Consider the following 20219-nt stretch of genomic DNA (forward strand, 5'->3'; position numbering starts at 1 on the left):
TGAAAAAAGAGCCTGGGCAACATTTTTCAAGTAATTATCAAGGAAAACTCCCCTGATATCCTAGAACCAGAAGGTAAAATAGTCATTGAAAGAATCCTCCAATTACCTCCTCAGACCTTAAAATGAAAACTCCAGGGAATATTATAGCTAAATTCCAAAATTATCAAATCAAGAAGAAAATACTTCAAGCAGCCAGAAAAAAACAATTCAAATATTGAGGAGCCACAATCAGGATTATCCAAGACCTAGCAGCTTTAACTTTAAAGGACAAAAAGACCTGGAATATGATATTCTGGAAGGCAAAGGAGCTTGGACTATAACCAGGAATCAACTATCCAGAAAAACTTAGAATTATCTTTCAGGGAAAGCATGGACATTCAATGAAACAGGGAATTTTCAATCATTTTTGATGAAAAGACCAGAGCTGAACAGAAAATCTGATCTTCAAATACAAGACACAAGAGAAACATAAAAACGTAAAAAAGGAAGGGAAGAAAAAAAACTTTTTTATAAGGTTAAAATGTTTTCATCCCTACATGGGAAGATAATGTGTAACTCTTGAGAACTATAGCTTTGTCAGGGCCCTTAAAAGGGGTATATTTAGTGGGTATAGATATAAATTGATTTTAATGTTCTGATATTTAAAAGATATTAGAAGTGGAAAAGGTACTGGGAGAAGAGGAAAGGGGAGGTAAAATATGATAAATTACATCATATAATGAAGCACAAAAAACCTATTACAATTGAGGGAAAGAAAGGAGCAGGATAAGCATTGTTTTATCCTTTGTCTCATTAGATTTGGCTCAAAGAAGGAATAACATATATACTAGTTTGATATAGGAATTTGTCTCACCCTATAGAAAAGTAGAAAGGGAAAGAGGAGAGGAAAGGAAGAGACTGATAAAAGGGAGGGCAGAAGTAGAAGTTGAAAGAAATATAAGAAAGGAGGAGGGACTGAAAAAAGGAAGGGCAAGTTGAGGGAGGTGGTGGTCAGAAGCAAAACACTAGTGAAGAGGGAAAGAGTAAAAGGAGAGAGAAAAGTATAACTTGGGAAAAACCGGATGGCAAAAAATATAGTTAGTAATTTGAACTGTGAATGTGAATGAAATGACTCTTCTCCTAAAACTGAAGTAGATAGCCGAGTGGATTAAAAACCAGAATCCTAAAATATATTGTTTACAAGAAACACATATGAAGTAGAGAGATACATACAGAGTAAAAGTAAAAAGGCTGGAGCAGAATCTATTATGCTTCAGTTGAAGTAAAAAAAAAAAAAAAAAAAAAAAAAAAAAAACAGTGTTAGCAATCTTGATCTCAGATCAAGCAAAAGCAAAAATAGATTATTTTTAAAAGATAAGGAAGGAAACTACATCTTTCTAGATAATGAAATAATATCAACACCAAATATATAGGCACCAAGTGTTATAGTGCTATATATCTTATTTGATCATAATGTATTATTCAAATGCTCAGAGGAGAAATTAGGTAAGTTGTGAGAAGAAATAGCAAATTATACTAGTGGAAATCTCAACCTTTCTCTATTAGAACTAGATGAATCTAATAAAAAATAAACAAGAAAGAAGTTAAGAAAGTGAATAGAATTTTAGAAAAATTAGGTATGATATAAAAAAGCTGAATGGAGAGAGAAAGTAATATATCTTTTTCTCAGTGGTATATGGCACCTATGCAAAAACTGACCATGCATTAGAGCGTAAAAACATAACAATCAAATGTAGCAAGACAGAAATAGTAAATGCATGCTTTTTAGATCATAATGCAATACAAATTACATTCAATAAAGAACCAGGGAAAGATAGACTAAAAAACAAATTGGAAATTAAATAATCTAATCCTAAAGAATGAGTGGGTGAAACAATAAATCATAGAAACAACTGATAATTTCATTCAAGAGAATGATAATAATGAGACAACATATCAAAACTTATGGGATGCAGCCAAAGCAGTTCTTAAGGGAAATTTTATATCTCTGATACTCACATGAATAAAATAGAGAAAGAGAAGATCTATGAATTGGGAACACAACTAAAAAATCTAGAAAAAAGAACAAATTGAAAACCCCCAATTAAATACCAAATTAGAAATTCTGAAACTCAAAGAAGATTAATAAAATTGAAAGTAAGAAAACTATTAAATTAATAAACAACTCTAAAAGTTAATTTCATTAAAAAAAACCCCAACAAAAGAGATAAACCTTTCACTAATCTGATTAGAAAAAGGAAATAAGAAAACCAAAATATCAGTATCAAAAAGGAAGAGTCAACTTACCATTAGTGAAGAAGAAATCAAAGCAATAAATAGGAGCTATTTTGCCTAATTATATGCCAATAAATTTGATAATCTAAGAGAAATGGATAAGTAGTTGCAAAAATATAGATTGGCAAGATTAGCAGATGAGGAATTAAATTACTTAAATAGGCCTATTTTAGAAAAAGAAATAGAACAAATCATCAATGTACTCCCTAAGAAAAAATTTCCAGGGCCAGATGTATTTACAAGTGAATTCTACCAAACATTTAAAGAACTACTAATCCCAATACTACAATGACTATTGTCTAGTCTAATGCTTGATAAACCCAAAGACTCCAGTTTCTGGAATAAGAACTCATATTTGATAAAAATTTCTGGAAAAACTGGAAAATAATATGACAGAAACTAGAATTGACCAACACCTAACACCCTATAATAAAATAATATAAAAATGGGTTTATGATTTATTCATAATGGGTGATACTATAAGCAAATTAGGAGAACAAGAGATAGTCTATCTCTCAGATCTGTGGAGCAGAGAGGAATTTATAGCCAAAGAAGAACTAGAAAACATGAAATTCAAAATGGGTAATTTTTTAATGTTAAATTTAAAAATTTTTATACAAACAAAAACAATGTAGCCAAGATTAAAAGGGAAGTAGAAAACCAGGAAAATTTTCTACATCTGGTGTTTCTGATAAAGGTTTCATTTCTGAAATATGTAGAGAATTCATTCAAATTTAAAAGAATAAAAGTCATTACTCAACTGATAAATGATCAATGGATATGAAAACACCATTTTCAGATAAAGAAATTAAAGTCATTTCTAGTCACATGAAAAAATGCTAAATCACTCTTGATTAGAGAAATGCAAATTAAGACATCTCTGAAGTACTATTATATACCTCTCAGATTGGTTTAAGATGATAAGAAAAGATAGTGATGAATGTGGGAAAATTGGAACATTGTTAACAGAGTTGTGAAGTAATCCAATCATTCCGGGGAGCAATTTGAAACTATGCCCAAAATGGTATCAAACTCTGCATACCCTTTGAGCCAACAGTGTGTCTACTGGGTCTGTATCCCAAAGAGATCATAAAAAAAAAGGAAAAGGACCTATACAGGCAAAAATGTTTGTGGCAGCCCTTTTTGTAGTGGCAAGGAACTGGAAACTAATGGATGTCCATCAGTTGGAAAATGGATGAATAAGTTATGATATATGAATGTTATGTAATATTATTATTCTATAAGAAATGATGAGCAGGCTGATTTAAGAAAAGCCTGGTAAAACTTAAATGAACTGATGCTAAGCCAAGTGAGTAGAACCAAGAGAACATTGTAGACAGAAACAAGAAGATTAGATGATAACCAATTATGATGGGCATGGCTCTTTGCAACAATGAGGTAATTCAAGGCAATTCCAATAGACTGGTAATGGAAAAAGCCATCCTCATCCAGAGTGAGAATTATAGAGACTGAATGTAGATTACAGCATTGTATCTTCACCTTTTTTGTTTTTTCTGTTTTTTCCCTTTTGATCTGATTTTTCTTGTGTAACATGACAAATATGGAAATATTTTTAGAAGAATTACACATTTAACCTTTAATTAAGTAGATTGCTTGCTTTCTAGAGGAGGAGGTATAGAGAAAGGGAGAAAACTGTGATACAACACAAAGTATTGCAAAGATAAATGATGAAAACTATCTTTGCATGTATTTGGAAAAATTTAAAAAAACACTTGTAAAAAATAAAAAATGTAGCTGGGAACTAAAAGAAAAAAAAAACACACACACACATTGAATGACTTGAGGAAGAAGAAAATACTTTCCTGGGTAGTTGGGGGGAAAAGGTGAAACATGATATTGGATTTTGATGTTAAAAGAGTTTATGTGAATGATCTTTCCAATGTCTACCCGTCCTGTAAAGCTCTTGTCTATCAGGAAAGCCTTCACTCTCACCACATGACCAGCTCATTTTCTTTTTTGATCACACAGTTCTTTATAAAGCAAAACTAAAGACGTATACTTTAGTGGCCCTTGCTTGTATTTGTTTGACACCACTGCTTTGGGCAACTCTGAGTATAAATTGCAGAGAGGATGGTTACTTGCATTGATAGAGACACTTTTTTTCACAGCTACAATGATCAGTGCTCATTCTTAAGTAATACAGATTGTGGTCCTTGAGTCCTTTTTATCTGCTCAACTTTTCTTCGTCACCCTTTTAGGAGTCATCTTGGTGAAATTACTGCCTTTTCCTTCTCCATCTCATTTTACAGACGAGAAAGCTGAAGCAAACGGCATTAAGTGAACAGCCCAGGGCACTCCGTGCACTATGGCGCCACCTAGCGGCCCGATACTAGATGACCGTCTCTTTAAGATTGATTCCAGTAGCTCCAAATTTTTAGGTGGGACAAGGGATGGAACACTGACCACGAAAGCCTGAGTCCAAATCCTAGCTCCTGCAACAAGGATGTATTAAGCATTTATTATGTATTGGTTTTAAAAGTCAAGATGTAAGGAAAAGCAAAAACAGCACCTGCCCTCAAGAAGTTTACATCCCCATAGTGGAATCAGCAGTAAGATAACCTCCTCCCTCCCTCCCTCCCTTATTGTACACATAACACGTACGCTGTCAGTGGGAGGTAATTTTAGAGGCAAGGTTTGACTCCGTTGTTAGTCACCTGACATCCGCTTACATTTCCTCTTTGGAAAATTAGGGGACTGGCCTCCAACTCAAAATCTAGATCTTAGGTTTTGTCTGTTTCGATATCCATATTTTCCGTTTCAGGTCCAGGACGCTTGAAACCGTCTGGATGGTTCCCCCTTCTTTCTTCCATCCTTCCGCTTTAGGGTAGTGAGCATGTGAGCAGGGATTCAGGTAACTAAAGTAGGGCAGCAGCGCCACCTGCAGTTCGCTCGGAGAATGCCAGTCACGCACAAGCGCTCCGCTCTGGGGCACTTCAGACAAAAGCTGCTGGCTCCGAAGGATGCTTTGGTTCCCCGGTTTCAGAAACGCCGCGTGATGCTTTCTAGTAAAGGGTGTTGCCTGCCGGGGAGCAGGAGTCGTTTCCAAGGCCTGGGCTCCCCAGGATAGAACATGCTAGAGGAGGGGAGGGACGGAAACTTTCGAGAACAGGGATAGGGAAGCAGTTCTCCTGGGGGCGGAGCTGGACGGAGCGGAAGCGTCCCTAGGGGCGGGGCGTCCGCTTTTCCGGAAGGCGGTGCCTCTCGGGTGCGTTTGTCCGGGAGCGCCGCTTACGTCAGCCCGACTGGTGGAGCTGCACGTGGGCTACCGCGCTCCTCTGCCTGGGTTCCCCGGATACCACTTGCACGCCGGTAAGTAAAGGGCTGATGCACCGGCTGGGGGCGGGGGCGAGGGCGAGCTTGGGCAGCTGCGTGAAATTGTGTCCCGGGAGTCCCTCTTCACCGCTGCCCACAAGACAGGCCACGCTCACGCCGCTGCTGGGTCCCGGGGTCCGGAACTTGCACTGCCCGTCTAGATACATTTTACCCGGGAAGAAACGGAGACTGTGATCCAGCCCTCCTGCCCTAGAAAGAAACGCGGCCAGGCCAGCATGTTTACCAAATGATTGCAGCTACATTTCTTTGTCGCTTTACGTCTGACAAATTTTAACACACCCCCCCCCCCAGCTGATGACACCAGGTTAGATTTACGCCATATTTGTAAGTGGGGCGACCTTTAACCTTCGTGATGTCATCAGTAGAAGAGTTGTCTAGACAACTTTTCCTAATAAGCTGCAGGTTTTTCTGCCTATCCTGTGGTCATAGTGAGTTTGGGAGCCTTGCTTTGTTGATGTTTATTCTCCTTGTTAATATTCCTCCGAGTTCAAAATAAGGATGCTGTTGCTTTGAGCCTTGTTTTAAGGAAGCAGTTCTTAGTATAAATTGGAAGGATGTAGGATAAACTTGGGTTCTCGGATTTCATAAAATCCCAGTGGTTGGCAAGGGATCTTTCTAATTCCAGTAGCCCAGTCCCGCTCTGACAGATGAGGAACTGAGAGCTGCCGAAGTTGCAATTTATCCCACTACAACAGGACGGAAACTCTCATGCCTAAAATTTTTCTAATTAAATTTTCTTTCCAGCATACCACCCCAGAAGCCTTGTGAATTTTAGTTCCTGTCAGTTCTCTTCCCTGCATTCTAATCTACACAAAAGTATATATTTGAAGTTTCTGCAACATGATGGTTTGGGTAAGTTTCCCTATAACTTAGGATGAATATGAAGTTAGTTATTTTTGTTTGGATGTTTGCAAAAACATAAGTCTATATATATATTTAAGGAAGGAAATGAAGTTTGTCAAATTTAAATACTAACGCAGTGCCTTTATTTTTTCAGGAATTGCCACTGTTGAACTGATTGAGATAACCATTGGTGTCCAGTGTACATAGGAAGTGCAGCATTAAGACTATCTTGTTTTTAGATGATCAGAAAACAAGCTCCAGGTAACTTGTTTTTTCCTGGGGTAAAAGAGTCAAGTACATTAGTTTCTCATAAAAACTGCTAATAAAACATTTTATTAAGGGCTTACTTCCACTGCCAAGCACTGTGCTAAGTGCTGAGGATACAAAAAAGGGAAGACGGTTCCTGTTCTTGAAAGTGCCTCACATTCTGAAGGAGGAACATAGAAACTAATATACATATAAGATATATATATATATATATGTAATGTAATGTAAATTGGAGGTTTTCTCAGAGGGAATGAAGTCAATGAGAAGTCTCAATAGAACATACAATAGAGAGGTAAGATGAGACTAACAAATTCTATTAGCATTTCTAGAAATACTCAACAACTCTTTCCAAAAATTCAGTCCCACTCTTTTCAAACAAAACAATTATGAAATAACCAGGTTTTGATACAAGATGCTTAGTATGGCCCCCAAGCTCTTTACTGAGGAGGAGTTGGACATATTTGGGAAAAAGATGGAATGGTCCAATGTCAACTAAAACAGAGAAGGCAAGAATCCAAGCATTTCCTTCTAAGTATTAGGTTGTAAATTGTCTTTTTTGGGAATGTTATCAAATTTTAAATATATGTTCTAAGAACAACTTTTAAGAAATGACCTCATATATAATTTCTACACATTTGGACTTGGCATTCCAAATACATAAGGGATATTAAATTGCTTTTCAGTTTTAAACTTAGATTAAACTTAGACAGCTTAGATTTCTCTTTTATGCTTTTTTAGATAATGGGGAAGAACAAAGGGAAAGGGCAGAAGATCAAGGATGTATTTCATATTGCTAAGAAGAATTTGAAGGCTAAAAATAAAGCAAAACCAGTTACCACAAATCTCAAGAAGGTGAGTGTTAAAAGAGTAAATATAATTTTCTTTACAATCCTTTTTTCATTAAGCACAGGCCTGATGTATTTTTTTAAATCAAACCATGCTTGTTTCACTAGGAATTTCTGTCTTAGGCACAAAAAAAAAAAAAAAACCTTACTAAATAAAATCAACAGACACATTGCATCTTAAGAACATATGTAGTACTATATCCATTCTCTATCACTCTAGTGAAAGGAGGAAAATCTCTTCTAAGGGCCAAGATTGGTCCTTATAATTTACAAGATTGTTTTGTCTTGTTATTCTAGTCACTTTTCTTAACTTTTCCTGATTGTTTTCTTTACACATCTTTTTTTTTTTTTTTTTTTTTTTTTTTAATTTTCATTAATACCACATCCCAATAGGTGGAAATTTACTTTTCCATTTATTTGCTAAAATATGACATTATGTACTACCTTCGATATTTACTGATGTGAGACCTTTCTTTGATCTTGATGTACGTGTAGTCCTTTAAAGATAGGACAAAGGATAATATTCTACAAAATGTAATTGTTATGTTAAGCAAATTCTTTTAGTATAAACATAGGCAGTTTTAGTTTCTAATGTGATTTTTGTGGATAACACCTGTCTGTCTCTTTTTCATACTAAAAAAATCTTAATTACTATTTACTCTTGAATTCTTTATAGTCAGCTTTTCTCTCGAATGAACTTGGCATTATTCAGAAGGCAATTAGTCAATGATATTAATTAAGTACCTGCTCTTTGCCAGATGTACTATGCTTAAGCATAGCTGGATTTACAAAAAAGTTTTAAAAGTCACTGCTCTAGTGTTCACTATCTTTTCCTAGCATATAGTCACGTAAAGTTAACTAATCTCAGGAAAGTTTTGAATCTAGCTATATATTTAAGAATTGTGTGAAACTCATTATCTTATACTTAACATGAACTCTACTTTATGAAGCTTTTTCTTTGAAAAAAAGTTTTATTGATGAATTAAAAGATGTTCTTTTCAGCTAACACTAAAAAGACCAGAATTCAAAGAATCCTTTCGAGGGCCAAGGTACATTACCTGATTTAGTAAAAATTATAATGAAAGTTTTACATCATTGATTGCTTGTTTAGAAATGTCAAGTAAATCAAACCAACACATTGGCCATTTCCCCCCCATAACATCCTTTAATTCTAGAAATATGCCCAAGTATTTAGAGAAGGTAGAAATGGTGTTCTTTTTAAAGAGGAAAAGCCCATTTGGCCAGTTCCTAACTTGGAAACCAAAGGGCAGAATTGAATGACTAAATAATTTAACTTACACGAACTGCTTTTGTTTAAAATATACAGACAATAAGTTCATAGTACTTTTGGCATGAGTTGTTTTACCTTTCTTAATGTAAACTTTTACATTACATTTTAGGTAAAGTGATTTGGGTTTTAGGATTAAACCTTACTTTCTTTTATTTAAAAGATAAACATTGTGAATGAAGAAAAAGTTAGAACTGCAAATAAGGCATTCATAGATATCCAAAAAGAGCTTGCACACTTCTCGAAAAGGCTGTCACTTGAACCACTACCTGATCACTTGGTAAGTTTGATGATAACATTAATTAAACTTAACAGTTTATTATGTTTTAAACATATAATGATTGATCAAAGGATATTTAGTTGTAGACATTTATACTTTTAAAAGTGTTGAGATAAAACTAAACTAGATAAGTAAATTAGAAAGATATACAAAAGTTAATAATTTGTCTAACATTTTTGTAACTTTCTCTCTTGGTATTCTCAGTGCTCTTCAGGTGAAACAATTACGGTGGATGATGCTACAAGATTAATGGCTCAGTTGTAATATATATATTGGAAATATCTGGATTCTAAGAAATGGACCAACAAAACTGGTGCTTTTGTATAGTTTTATTTTTTAAAAAATGTTAATGTACAGGCATTGGCACATTTTAATGCAAACTACAAAGGCTTTCCTAAAATCTAGGAAAGTGGAATGTCAAGAAGTCAACACAAAACATGAAAAACTTAAAGTGCTAAAACAGAAAGGCACTTCACAAAATTTGTTCACCTAAACAATTCATGTGTCATTTTATATCCTTCACTTCGCAAATGGCAGTGAAAACTCATTGGACCAGAAGGACATAAATAAAAATATGGACAGCTGGTGGCAGTAATGTTATAAAATGATACTTTAAATGGTGAGACTTGGGTCTTTTATTTTGTAATTTCCTAAAAAGGCTGCTTAGTTAGTATTAATTTGTCTCACATGAGGGAAACCTAAGGTCTTGGGATCAGAATTATTATAATATAACCTCCCACTCCCCACCCTCCAACAATTTTTTTTTTAAAACGTAAATTTGTTCTCAGAAAAAAAAACAACAAAAACTTGCAAAATCACTTTTTGCCCTGAAGAGATCAAAGCCCTTTTGTTCTTTTGGGTACAGTTTTGTGAAGTAAATAATTAAACAAAAGGAAAAATACTCCCAGAGTCAGTGAACTACAAAGTTGTTACATTCATTATTTTAAATACTTAGGTTATGAAGAAGTCTAGGATGTTATATAGTTAGAGGTAGATAATAGGCCAAACAGTTCTTATGGAATCTAATAATTTAGTATCTGTACATCAAAGAGATCACACACTCCTTCATTCTCATCCAGGTTAAAGTTGTAGTCATCCGCAGGAGTAGGAGAGAGCCGTAATAATGGAAACACTGTAAGACAACACATTCAGATTTTAAGGGAACAAGAATTTCAAGATAATGAGTGCAAAATATGAATGTTACAACACAGATGAAGTATCTTTGGCACAAAGCCTAATTTATGCTACATAGTACTTTAAAGTTTATTAAGCATTTTCCCCTCATTCTATTATGGCATGTCATATGTATATTTATGATAGGAAACAATGACAAAATTTGTGAATCAGTTCTGTTTATTTTTTCTGTTAAGAAGGATGCTTTGTTTAAGGTATCAGCAAGTGAAAGTGGTGGAAACTCAAGTCCTAATTATGAAGTGGGAGATTTATTTGCATTTGAAATATTTATTTCATCTGCTTTTCCCCAGTTAATCCTTATTTATGTGAACTTATACTTGTGATTGTTCTTTATGATTTTAACATGATTGTACTAAACCTTACATCTAAGTGACCCACTAGTTCATATTGGCATTTAGTATTTTCACCACTCTTTTCTAGGTAGATATTAAATAGGAGCTCAAGTTTATAGGTAGCAGTGAAACTGTATCTGAAAATGACAGTCGTTGAATTAGTGAACAGTATCCCAAAGACTGATTTCACTATTCTCTGGATAGCTAATAGAGGGGTATTAGTGTAAAATATATACCTACATCCACAGAGAGGCAACATAGTACCCTGTAAAGTATTGAGCATGTATTCTAGAGTACCCACAGTCAAATTCCATCTCTATCACTGTATGACCTTGGATAAATCCATCTCTGGGTCTCAGTTTCTTCATTTATAATCTGAATTATGCTACCAGGCCTGCCTTCTTTAACTCTATGATCCTATGAAGTCTGTCACCATTTAAGTCTTGAAAGAAAATTAGAATGAGGAGAAACTTCTCTGTAAATAACACTATAAATTACATAGAATACAATACAAAAATTACCTTTAACTTTTGCACCAGGCTTTTATAATCATCTAATACTAGGATTTGAAATAAAGGAAAAATGTTTTACTGAATAACTGGAAATACTATACTAACACTATCAATAGGGAATGCACTTCACTTTGTTTAAAAAGTAAAGTGACACAATAATACTTTGTATTTATAGAGGCAATGTGACCTTGTGAATAGAGAATGAGTGTTGGAAAAGGAAAAAGCAGGTTGACCCTTGCCTTTTTTAAGTGTGCTGACTATGTGATTGGATAAATCATGTTAAAAAACCTCAAGGCTTTGAACAATTACGAACTTGTCGGAGAAATGGTAATCTGCATTAACAAAAGGGTTTGTTGTTTTTTTTTAATCTAGAAGTTATAACCACAGGTTCAGTCCTTATGTTACATTTGCATAGTGATTTATGATTAGTGATATTATTCTATGACCAAGGACAGCTAAATGTTAGAATTCTAACTTGGAAAGATATTTTGACGTCATTTCTCTTCACCCCACAACTTCTAGTGGAACATTTTTTTATAGCTCAACAAGGAAATGAAAGAAGAGAAACTGAAATCTGGCAATATGCCTCTAGAACAAGCGTTGAAAGGAGTTATTGACTTATGTGTTTCAGATTACCTTGATGTTGCTGACTAATGCTACTGTTATTCTCCATACCTGCTGCTCTTCAATATTGAAAATAGGGTAATACACATGACCAACAAATTAGAATTTGGTCAGCAAATGTGAGACATAGCCCTCACAGTTCACAATTACTCTAAACTGACAACTGCATCCAATATTCTTGCCATATCCAAAATACATATAGAATTAAAAGTCCTCACATGCTTATCATTTAAAGAGCAAGTAAATATTAATGCAACATTTTCTATGAATAGAAGTTATATTAATGGTTTATAATTAACATAATTTTTAGAAAAGTTCACTTCTATGTATGTATCTGACATGGATAAAGTAAAGAGTTTAGGCTACTTACCATCTGAAGACATTAATTCATCAATGATATCACCACTAATAGATCCTGTCAAACAAAAGCATATGATGATAAGGGGGAGAGGGGTATTTAACATTTCAATTAGTTGTTATTTCACTTAGTATTAAAGAACAGTGAAAGATAACATAATAACTACATAACAGGTAACCAAAACAGCAACTCCATTATTATGTAGGCTAAGCCCCATTGAGTATGTACACCAATCTTTTATCATGATACTAAAGAACAAGTAGATAAACCAGACCAGATTGGAAACAAATAGCAGGTCGAAGCTTGTAGGCTTCAAAGTGGTGACTGACTTCTAGGCTGGATGAGACAGACCCAGATTCAAAAGAAAAATAAATTAAGGAAAACTTGTGAATAACCAAAGAATATTTTACTAGTGTTAAATTGTGGATATTCCCATTCCCAAGATTCACTTGAATATTGTTTCCTAGTTTTATAATACACATTTCAAAAGAAAACCTATGGCACATTATACACACCTAATAACTCCTTGCTGATGTCAGCAAATAAATGGGTGAAATCTTATTTTGGAAAATCAACAATTTGAAGATGATAAAAATTAGGGTTCTAAATGAAATGGAACTATGGTATTCATATTCTTTACTACTAGCTGGCATTTTAGTAGATAAATTGAACTTGGTACCTTGAGTTCTTACTAAAATGACATTCAATTCTACTTCACTTACATCCAGATTAATCACATAAGTAACAATAAAAGCAAAGCAATACAAAAGTCACTAGAGTCTTTTAGTAAGTTATAAAAATCAAGTTTTTTCTCTTTATACATTTTAATAGTTTACTATGAGGTATGTTGGATGGAAAATCCTTTTCCCACTGGCATCTATAGGATAGAAAATTCAGAAAACTAAACTAAACATGAAGTAAATTATTATGAAGTACTGGTTTGTTCCACTTTGGGAGATACATAGACAACCTAATTTCATTTAAAACCTAGCTTATTGTACTTACTGATTTGTTAAGATTTCTCATAGTAAAGGCATTCTTCCCCTCCCCCCAACATTACTAAAACAATTCTAGAATTTCTTAAGCATAGCCAAATGGGATACAAACAACATCTGCTAAAGTTAATCTACAATGTCTTACTAAAGCAAATAATGTAGCTACTCTGAACATTGACTGAGTGACAAGTTTACTAACAATGAGGCATATTTTTATTAAAGTAAAGATACTAGAAGAAAAATCAAAATAGAATACTAATTTCTCATAAGCATCCAAATTTAGAATTTTTCGGATTAGATTAAGTGGCTCATCTGTGATTAACACAGATAAAAATTATCATGAGTGTGGAGCCCTCTTCCTCCACCTCTCAAACTAAGTATTTCCATTATATCATTCTGCTCATATCAGTTAATAGCAAAATAGTATTTTAATTAGTCAGAGGGATGGACATCTCTGTAGATTTTTTCTTCTGAATTAAAAAAAAAAGATGGCCATGGGAAATATTACCCAGTAGTATTCTAAATTTGAGACTGCTCTTGAAATTCATTTTTTAAAAATTTCCTTACAATAACTAGAATAATGATGGTAAATGGAAAATTGACGGTCTGGAATTTGTTTTCTGTTCTATCACTATCTCTTTGGCGCAAAGCAAAATTTCTTTAAGGACAAGTTTCTATACTTCTGTAGGTAAGATGTATAGTTAGCAATGCAAACTGCATAAAGGCCTAGGGAATAAAGAAGTGTTCTGAAAACTATAAATTGCAAGGCTATGATTCTCTTTCTAAAGGTACCAAATTCTCATAAATAACAGTGTAGAGGCGACTGGAAACTCCAAAAATCCTTAAAGGAGAAAATCTCCTTAAACTCTGCCTCAGTAAGGGACTCTGTCCCGAGGGATAAACAGTTTCATACTAGTTATCTAGGTGGGGTCAGCTCAGTCCTGAAACTCATTGAATTCAATTCAAATTTCAGCTCAAGCTGAAACCCAGCCATGAGCTAACTTGGGACTCCACCCATGAACCCCCTCTTCTGCTTGTAGCCAAAGCTCCCATTATAAAAGAGCCAAATTAAAACCCTCTCTTTGCAGAGGTTCCAAACATGCCATGCTATGCCATGCTTGGGATGCCAAGGGCCTCTGTCCACTGGAATACTCTTTCTAGTGCCACCCTCCTCTCTTTATCCTCACTTATTTCCTAACCAGACTTTATGCCTCTCGGTCAGGATTTCTAACCTTATTTCCAATCCCCATAATATACCTTTTATCAATCTAGGTTTTCGGGTCTGTAAATTCTTTTACAGAGAACCTCCACGCCACCAGAAGGGAGTCCCCAAAACTCCTTATCCTTGTGCCAAATCCCAAGGGGTTACAGGGGAGCCAAACCTCTCCATTTGGTTCCCTGAACCCCGAACCTGCCACTAGATCTTATCATTTAACTCCCTGATTACCAGAAACCCTAATTTCATTTTGGTTCCCTAAATCTAAACCTTATCATTAGCAACAGACCTTAAGGAATTCAATATTTTTTTTGGTATTCAAGCCGTAGTGTTCAAATAGTGATATTTTTTATTCCAAAATAATAGTGATGATTCAGTTATTCAGGAACTAATTAGATCTTGTTTATAGATTTCTATCTTTTTCCCTTTTCTCCTTCATTTCCTTATCTACCAACAATAGTAGTAGTATTGCTTATACAACACTATCCCTTCTCACTGCTCTTAAACATTTCACTAGAGGGTAGGCTGACAAGTAAGAAGAGAATTAAATTCAAATAGCAACAAGCAGTAATACTATTTAGTTCAGGCAAAAAGTTTGTTCAGTGGAGACAGAAGTTAATACATTAAAATGACCTACATATTTCAATCATAGATCCCTTTTCCCAAATTGTAAAATTAAAGAATTGGCTGTACCTTTCTCCAGTTTAAATATAAGGTTAATGGGGAAAAAAATATAACAGGATGAATTCTTACACCTCCAGGCTCATTCACTTTTGCCAGATCAAATGAGCTTGATTTAAAAATAGAATTAACATCCAAGAGAAGCAGGGAGGGATATATATTTGAGTTAGTGGATGTTTTGTATTACATCTATAGCAAGATTGGTATACAGAACTGAGTCTGGGAGACTGGAATGAGGGTGGTGATGGAGCTGTGCTGATCTGCTATGATGGGTAGATTAGAGTAGAAAAAAACTGGGTTAACAATTATTGTTCATCTGATCAAAGTTTATTACCACTAACTAAATCATAAAGCACTAGACATCTATTATAAACCTGTCTCTAAATTTAAATCTACTAAAAAGTTCCTTAAGTTGTTTTGCAATTACGAAGATTGTTCCTTTTAAGGAGGTGATATTATATAGCAAGTTCTCATAGAATTTATCAGTAAACTCTTAACCTCCCTAAATGAAAATGGAAGGGTAGATCATATTGTGGCTGCTTAGCTTTTAAAAACCAGGGTTGACTAGTCTAGTTTTTACATAGTCTCCACTTGTTTTCAAGGAAGGTGAAAACATCTTCCTTAAAAAAAAAAAAAAAAAAAAATCATCTTCCTTTAAAATGCTGATGAACCCTTCTTCCTCCCCCTCACAATAAATAAGCAAAAAGGATTAGGAGATCTTTTGTTAAGTGTGTGCTACTTTAATCCTAGTGATGGGACACCCTACCTGAAAATGAATTTTTAACCTCTCCTCAGCTTCTCTTAATGAGCATTCCCGAAGCAGTTTTTAGTCCCTTTTAGTTCCTTCTTCAAAGAATTACTCATAATTCATATTCATAACTTCATCTATCAGTTCTAATTTGAGAAAACACTAAATCTATCTCTCATGATCCTCTATCTCCAATTATGTTTCTGTTGGAAACCCCAACATCACCTCAAATTTAAATAATCTAAAACCGAGGAAATTACCCTTTTCCTAGAAAAACTGGCTCCACTTCCTATATTCCCTTTTCCCCAATTATTATTCCAAAGTACTCTTGAAACTCCGGAATCATTTTTGACTTCCCTTTCACCAATCTCACTCAAATATTTCCTTTTCTCTCTCTAGTCCCATCATTTCTATTGAAGAAAGATAAAGAACCCCAATAGTCAAAACTTATCTCAAGCTTTTATCAACTCAAAACTTGATGACTCCAAAAATCCATCTGATGAAGCCTTAGGTAACTAGGTGAAGGTGGCAGAGAAGGACTAAAGTATAGATGGAATTGCTCCCTGAAGCAATCAGGGAAAAATACTGATGGGGATCAGTTTAGCCTCACAGCCCCACCTTCTGTGGAGGTCATGGATAGTCTCACCTTGCTATATCCAGTCAGAAACCTGAGCTCTCCATCAAATCCCTGAGGTTAAATTTCTCCTATAATTCTGTCCATGGCTCATGCCATCTTTGCTGAACCCCTTTGGGTTACACCAAATAATCCAAGAAAATTGTCCTGGCATGACAAAACGTAAGAGGAAAATAGAAGTAATCCTCTGATCATCACCTTATAGGGGTCCTTGGTGGAAAATAGAAGAAAATTACTGCCAAATTTTGAAACCCCTAGATCAAAGAGAAAATTCTCCAAAAAACCAAACAAAAACCAATTAAAATATTCTGGAGCTACAATTAGAATTGTACAGGACTTATCAGCAGCCACAATAAAAGACCTGTTATATATACTGGCAATCAAAAGAACAAGGTCTGTGGCCAAAAATATATCCAAAGTTATCCATATATGAAATGAAAGAAATGGATATCCAATAAACTTGAAGATTTTAAGGATTTTCAATCAAACCCAAACTTAATAGAAAATTTAATACATAAGAGCCAATATCAAAGATCCATTTCAAGAAAATTAACATGGACACATGGAAATGTTACCATATGTTTAAGACTGATATCTTAAGTTGCAACTGGGCAACTCAAAAGAAAGACTGGGGGGCAAAGTTGAGTAGACTTTCCTAGGAAAAGGTAAAAATAGTAATTATGTTATACAAATGAGGTACAGAAGAATAGACGCAGGCATTAGAAGGGGAAGACTCACATCCGGAATAGGTTAAATAGTCATTATTACATATGTACTATCAAGGATATATATGACACCCTCCAAAATTTATAAGAAAATATGGATGGATGGATGGAGAGAGGAGGCAAAGGATAGGTGAAAAAAATAAAGGAGGGATGAGGGAGGGAGGTTAAGCAATAGCAAGGCAAGTTAAGGAGCAGATTTGTACCAGAAGAATTAACAGAGATAGGAAAGAAGAGATAAGTCAACCTTAAAAATTCAATTAAGAGAAATCTATAGTATATGTCAACCATACTAGTGTTTTAGATGCATGTTGGCATATGGGTGGAAGCCTGTGTATGTGTTTGTGTGTATATATGTGTGTGTATGTGTTGTCTAAATATATGTAGAAATATATGCATGTGCTATGTATTTGTGTATATAGATGTGAGGGCAGGTATGAAAGTGTGTGTGTATATAGATGTAGATGTATATGAGGACATGGGTGTACGTGTGTGTGTGTGTGTATCTGTGTTTAACTATAGCCTGCTTAGGGGAAGTGGGGGGGAGGGAAGATGAAAAGACAAAAAAAGAATAGATTTTTTAAAAGTGCATAGCAGAGAACAAAAGAATAACTTACAAGGAAGTAAAAATGGACTCTCGTGAATAAAATTTCTTCTATTATTATATATCCTTTTTTGAACTGGTAATTTACTGTTATATATTTTGAATCCTCCCTGATTCTCTGCTGGGCACTTGACAATGTTCTGTTCTGTTTTTTTGGGGTTTTTTCCTAGTTTTTAAAAAATAAATTAAAAAAAAAAATATATATATATATATATATATATATACACATATATATACACATACAGAGTCTGTAAACTCTGAGGGAAGAAACCACATCATCTATTTTTTCCTCCCCGTCCCTAAGAATCTGAATGTAATAGGAATTTTAAAAACACATGTTCAATGAATGAAATAATGAAGCAAGCAGAGGCAGAAGAAAGCAATTAGCTCCAAGCTCCTAAGCTCCTTATAATTTGACTTCCTAAGGGCCATGAAGTCATGGCTTCCTCATTTGAATTTTTGGTCTTTAATTTTCAAAATTTAACAGGTTTTAGTGGTTCTAAAAAAGCTTTCATGCAATTGGAGGGGGGGGGGGGGGGGGGGGGAAGGGAAAATCTGCCTTTCTATTTCACGTTATGGAGTTTGAGAGTACCAAAAGTGCAAACTTAGGAAGGGAAAAAGTATTTGGGCAACATTCACCTTTTATTTTTTACTATGAATTTCTATAATAACTATGTAAAAGTGTGAGCTGTTATATAATTGATAAATATATATATATATATATATAAAATTTTGATTTGTTCTCTACTTGGATGAAGATGTATTTCCTCCTCAAATAAACTGTAAACTCCTTGAAATGAAGTCTGTTTCTACAGCTTCTTTTGTATTTTCACAATGCTTAGTGTAATAATGAGCACAAGAAGGTATTTAATAAAATGCTTATTGAATATTTGGTATCATGCTTTACACAGCTTAAATAATGAAGCAATTTTATTATAACTAATAATTACACCATGCTTTTTAAGGCCTCTCTTCTTGCTTTGCCTTAAAAAAAACACCAATAAACCTCAAAAGCTTCAAACTTACCTGAGGGTGTGTCTGAAACTGGTGTCTGCTGAAGATGTTGACTTCTGGTAAGGGTGTGTTGTTCAGGCAGATTCTGGGTCTCTGTATTAGGTTTCTGTGGAGTGACTGGAGTAGAGACTTGAGGAGGTTGTGTGAGGTCATCAGGTGGAGGAACAGGAAAAACCACAGGCTTAGAGGAACTGGATTCTTTATTAATAAGCAGCACGTGGATAGGTCCTGAGTGACTCTTTAAATTTATCTGATATTTCTTTTGTCCATTCTGGCCCTTCAAAGTTGAAATGATTTTGTTTCAAAACAAAATTTAAAAAATTTAATATTATTATTTTGGAACTTAGGCAAATCAGCAACTGATGGGAGATTGATATTATACAGTTTTCAGAAAGAAATGAATTAGGTGAAATATATTTAGTAACATGGCAACTTTCTCAGAAGGGTTAAATATCATTTTTACAATATTCTAACATACAAAATAATACAATAAAGCTAGAAGGAATTATAATCAAGTTCAGATAAAAGAATGAATCCCTCTCCCTCTTATACTCTCCCCTTCCCTTCCCCTCCCTTTCTCCTTCCCTTTCCTTTTCCCTCTCTTTTTATGCAAAGCAGGCCCTCAGACTGGTCCTTTGGCTTCTCAAGCTCACTGCCCAGGGGTTATTGCTGCCTGGAATGAATCAGGAATAGGTTCAGATGAGAGAACTCCAAACTTTCCCACAACAGTTGCTGTACAGGGGGCACAGTATCTCTGGAGAGCCTTGGACCATAAATAGCAGGACTCTCAGATATGGGGCTCTCCATACTTCTAGGCGCATTGTGGGTTAAAGTGCTAACTTTACTGCCTTTCACCAAGTCACTGTGGCTTGGGCCTGAGCCCACTTTGAGGTCTCAGTTTTCTATGTAGCAACTAGTCATGCGAGTCTGCAGCTTTTCACAGGAGCAGATGCTTAGCTCCTCTGGAAAGCATATGAACAAATCAAAGAGCACATATAGCAAATTCTCCAAATGAAAACTCAAGTCCCTTTACACTTCCAGATTGATTTGACAGATATAGAGATAAATCATAGACGAACAGAACAATGATATGTATAAGCTATGTGGGCAAGTGACTTAATTAATCTGTCTGATTCAGATTTCCTCATTTGTAAAATGGGAATCACTTACACCCCAAGATTGTTGTGAGGATTAAATAATACATGTAAAGACTTAGCAGAGAACACGGCACATAGTATAAGCTATATAAATATTAGGAATCATCATCATTATTGTATATTATTACTATTATTTAGGGTAATATATCACTATACATATTTTTTTAAATTTTTCCCCCCTTGTCCAGGATTTGAATATCTTTCATTGACTAGATCACCTTAGTTAATTCCTCACATCATTACTGATTTCCTGATATTCACTTTTGGAAGAAAGAAA

General features: G+C 34.7%; 2 protein-coding genes across 4 annotated transcripts in view; one reads left to right on the top strand and one right to left on the bottom strand.

Moving 5' to 3' along the window:
- The first annotated feature begins 5516 nt into the window (after positions 1–5516).
- Positions 5517–9770, top strand: RBIS (ribosomal biogenesis factor). 2 transcript variants are annotated; one of them, XM_003759667.4, is made up of 6 exons: positions 5517–5604; positions 6373–6480; positions 6626–6732; positions 7477–7590; positions 9035–9151; positions 9356–9770. In XM_003759667.4, the coding sequence occupies exons 4-6, from the start codon at positions 7480–7482 to the stop codon at positions 9413–9415; spliced, it is 288 nt and encodes a 95-aa protein (XP_003759715.1). In that variant the 5' UTR covers positions 5517–5604; positions 6373–6480; positions 6626–6732; positions 7477–7479; the 3' UTR covers positions 9416–9770. The 2 variants fall into 2 exon arrangements, with proteins under 2 accessions (XP_003759715.1, XP_031802067.1); XM_031946207.1 differs by lacking the exon at positions 5517–5604 and adding an exon at positions 6037–6056.
- A 158-nt stretch (positions 9771–9928) lies between these two features.
- Positions 9929–20219, bottom strand: part of E2F5 (E2F transcription factor 5) — a 32121-nt gene continuing 21830 nt past the window's right edge. For both annotated transcript variants that reach the window (XM_031946205.1, XM_031946206.1), the window contains exons 6-8: positions 18798–19062; positions 12184–12228; positions 9929–10283 (exon numbers count right to left, since the gene is read on the bottom strand). In XM_031946205.1, the coding sequence (XP_031802065.1) occupies positions 10174–10283; positions 12184–12228; positions 18798–19062 (420 nt within the window). In that variant the 3' untranslated portion in view covers positions 9929–10173. The remainder of the gene's footprint in view (positions 10284–12183; positions 12229–18797; positions 19063–20219) is intronic.

The sequence above is a fragment of the Sarcophilus harrisii genome, chromosome 1 (assembly GCF_902635505.1).
Source record: "Sarcophilus harrisii chromosome 1, mSarHar1.11, whole genome shotgun sequence".
Taxonomy (NCBI): Eukaryota; Metazoa; Chordata; class Mammalia; order Dasyuromorphia; family Dasyuridae; genus Sarcophilus; species Sarcophilus harrisii.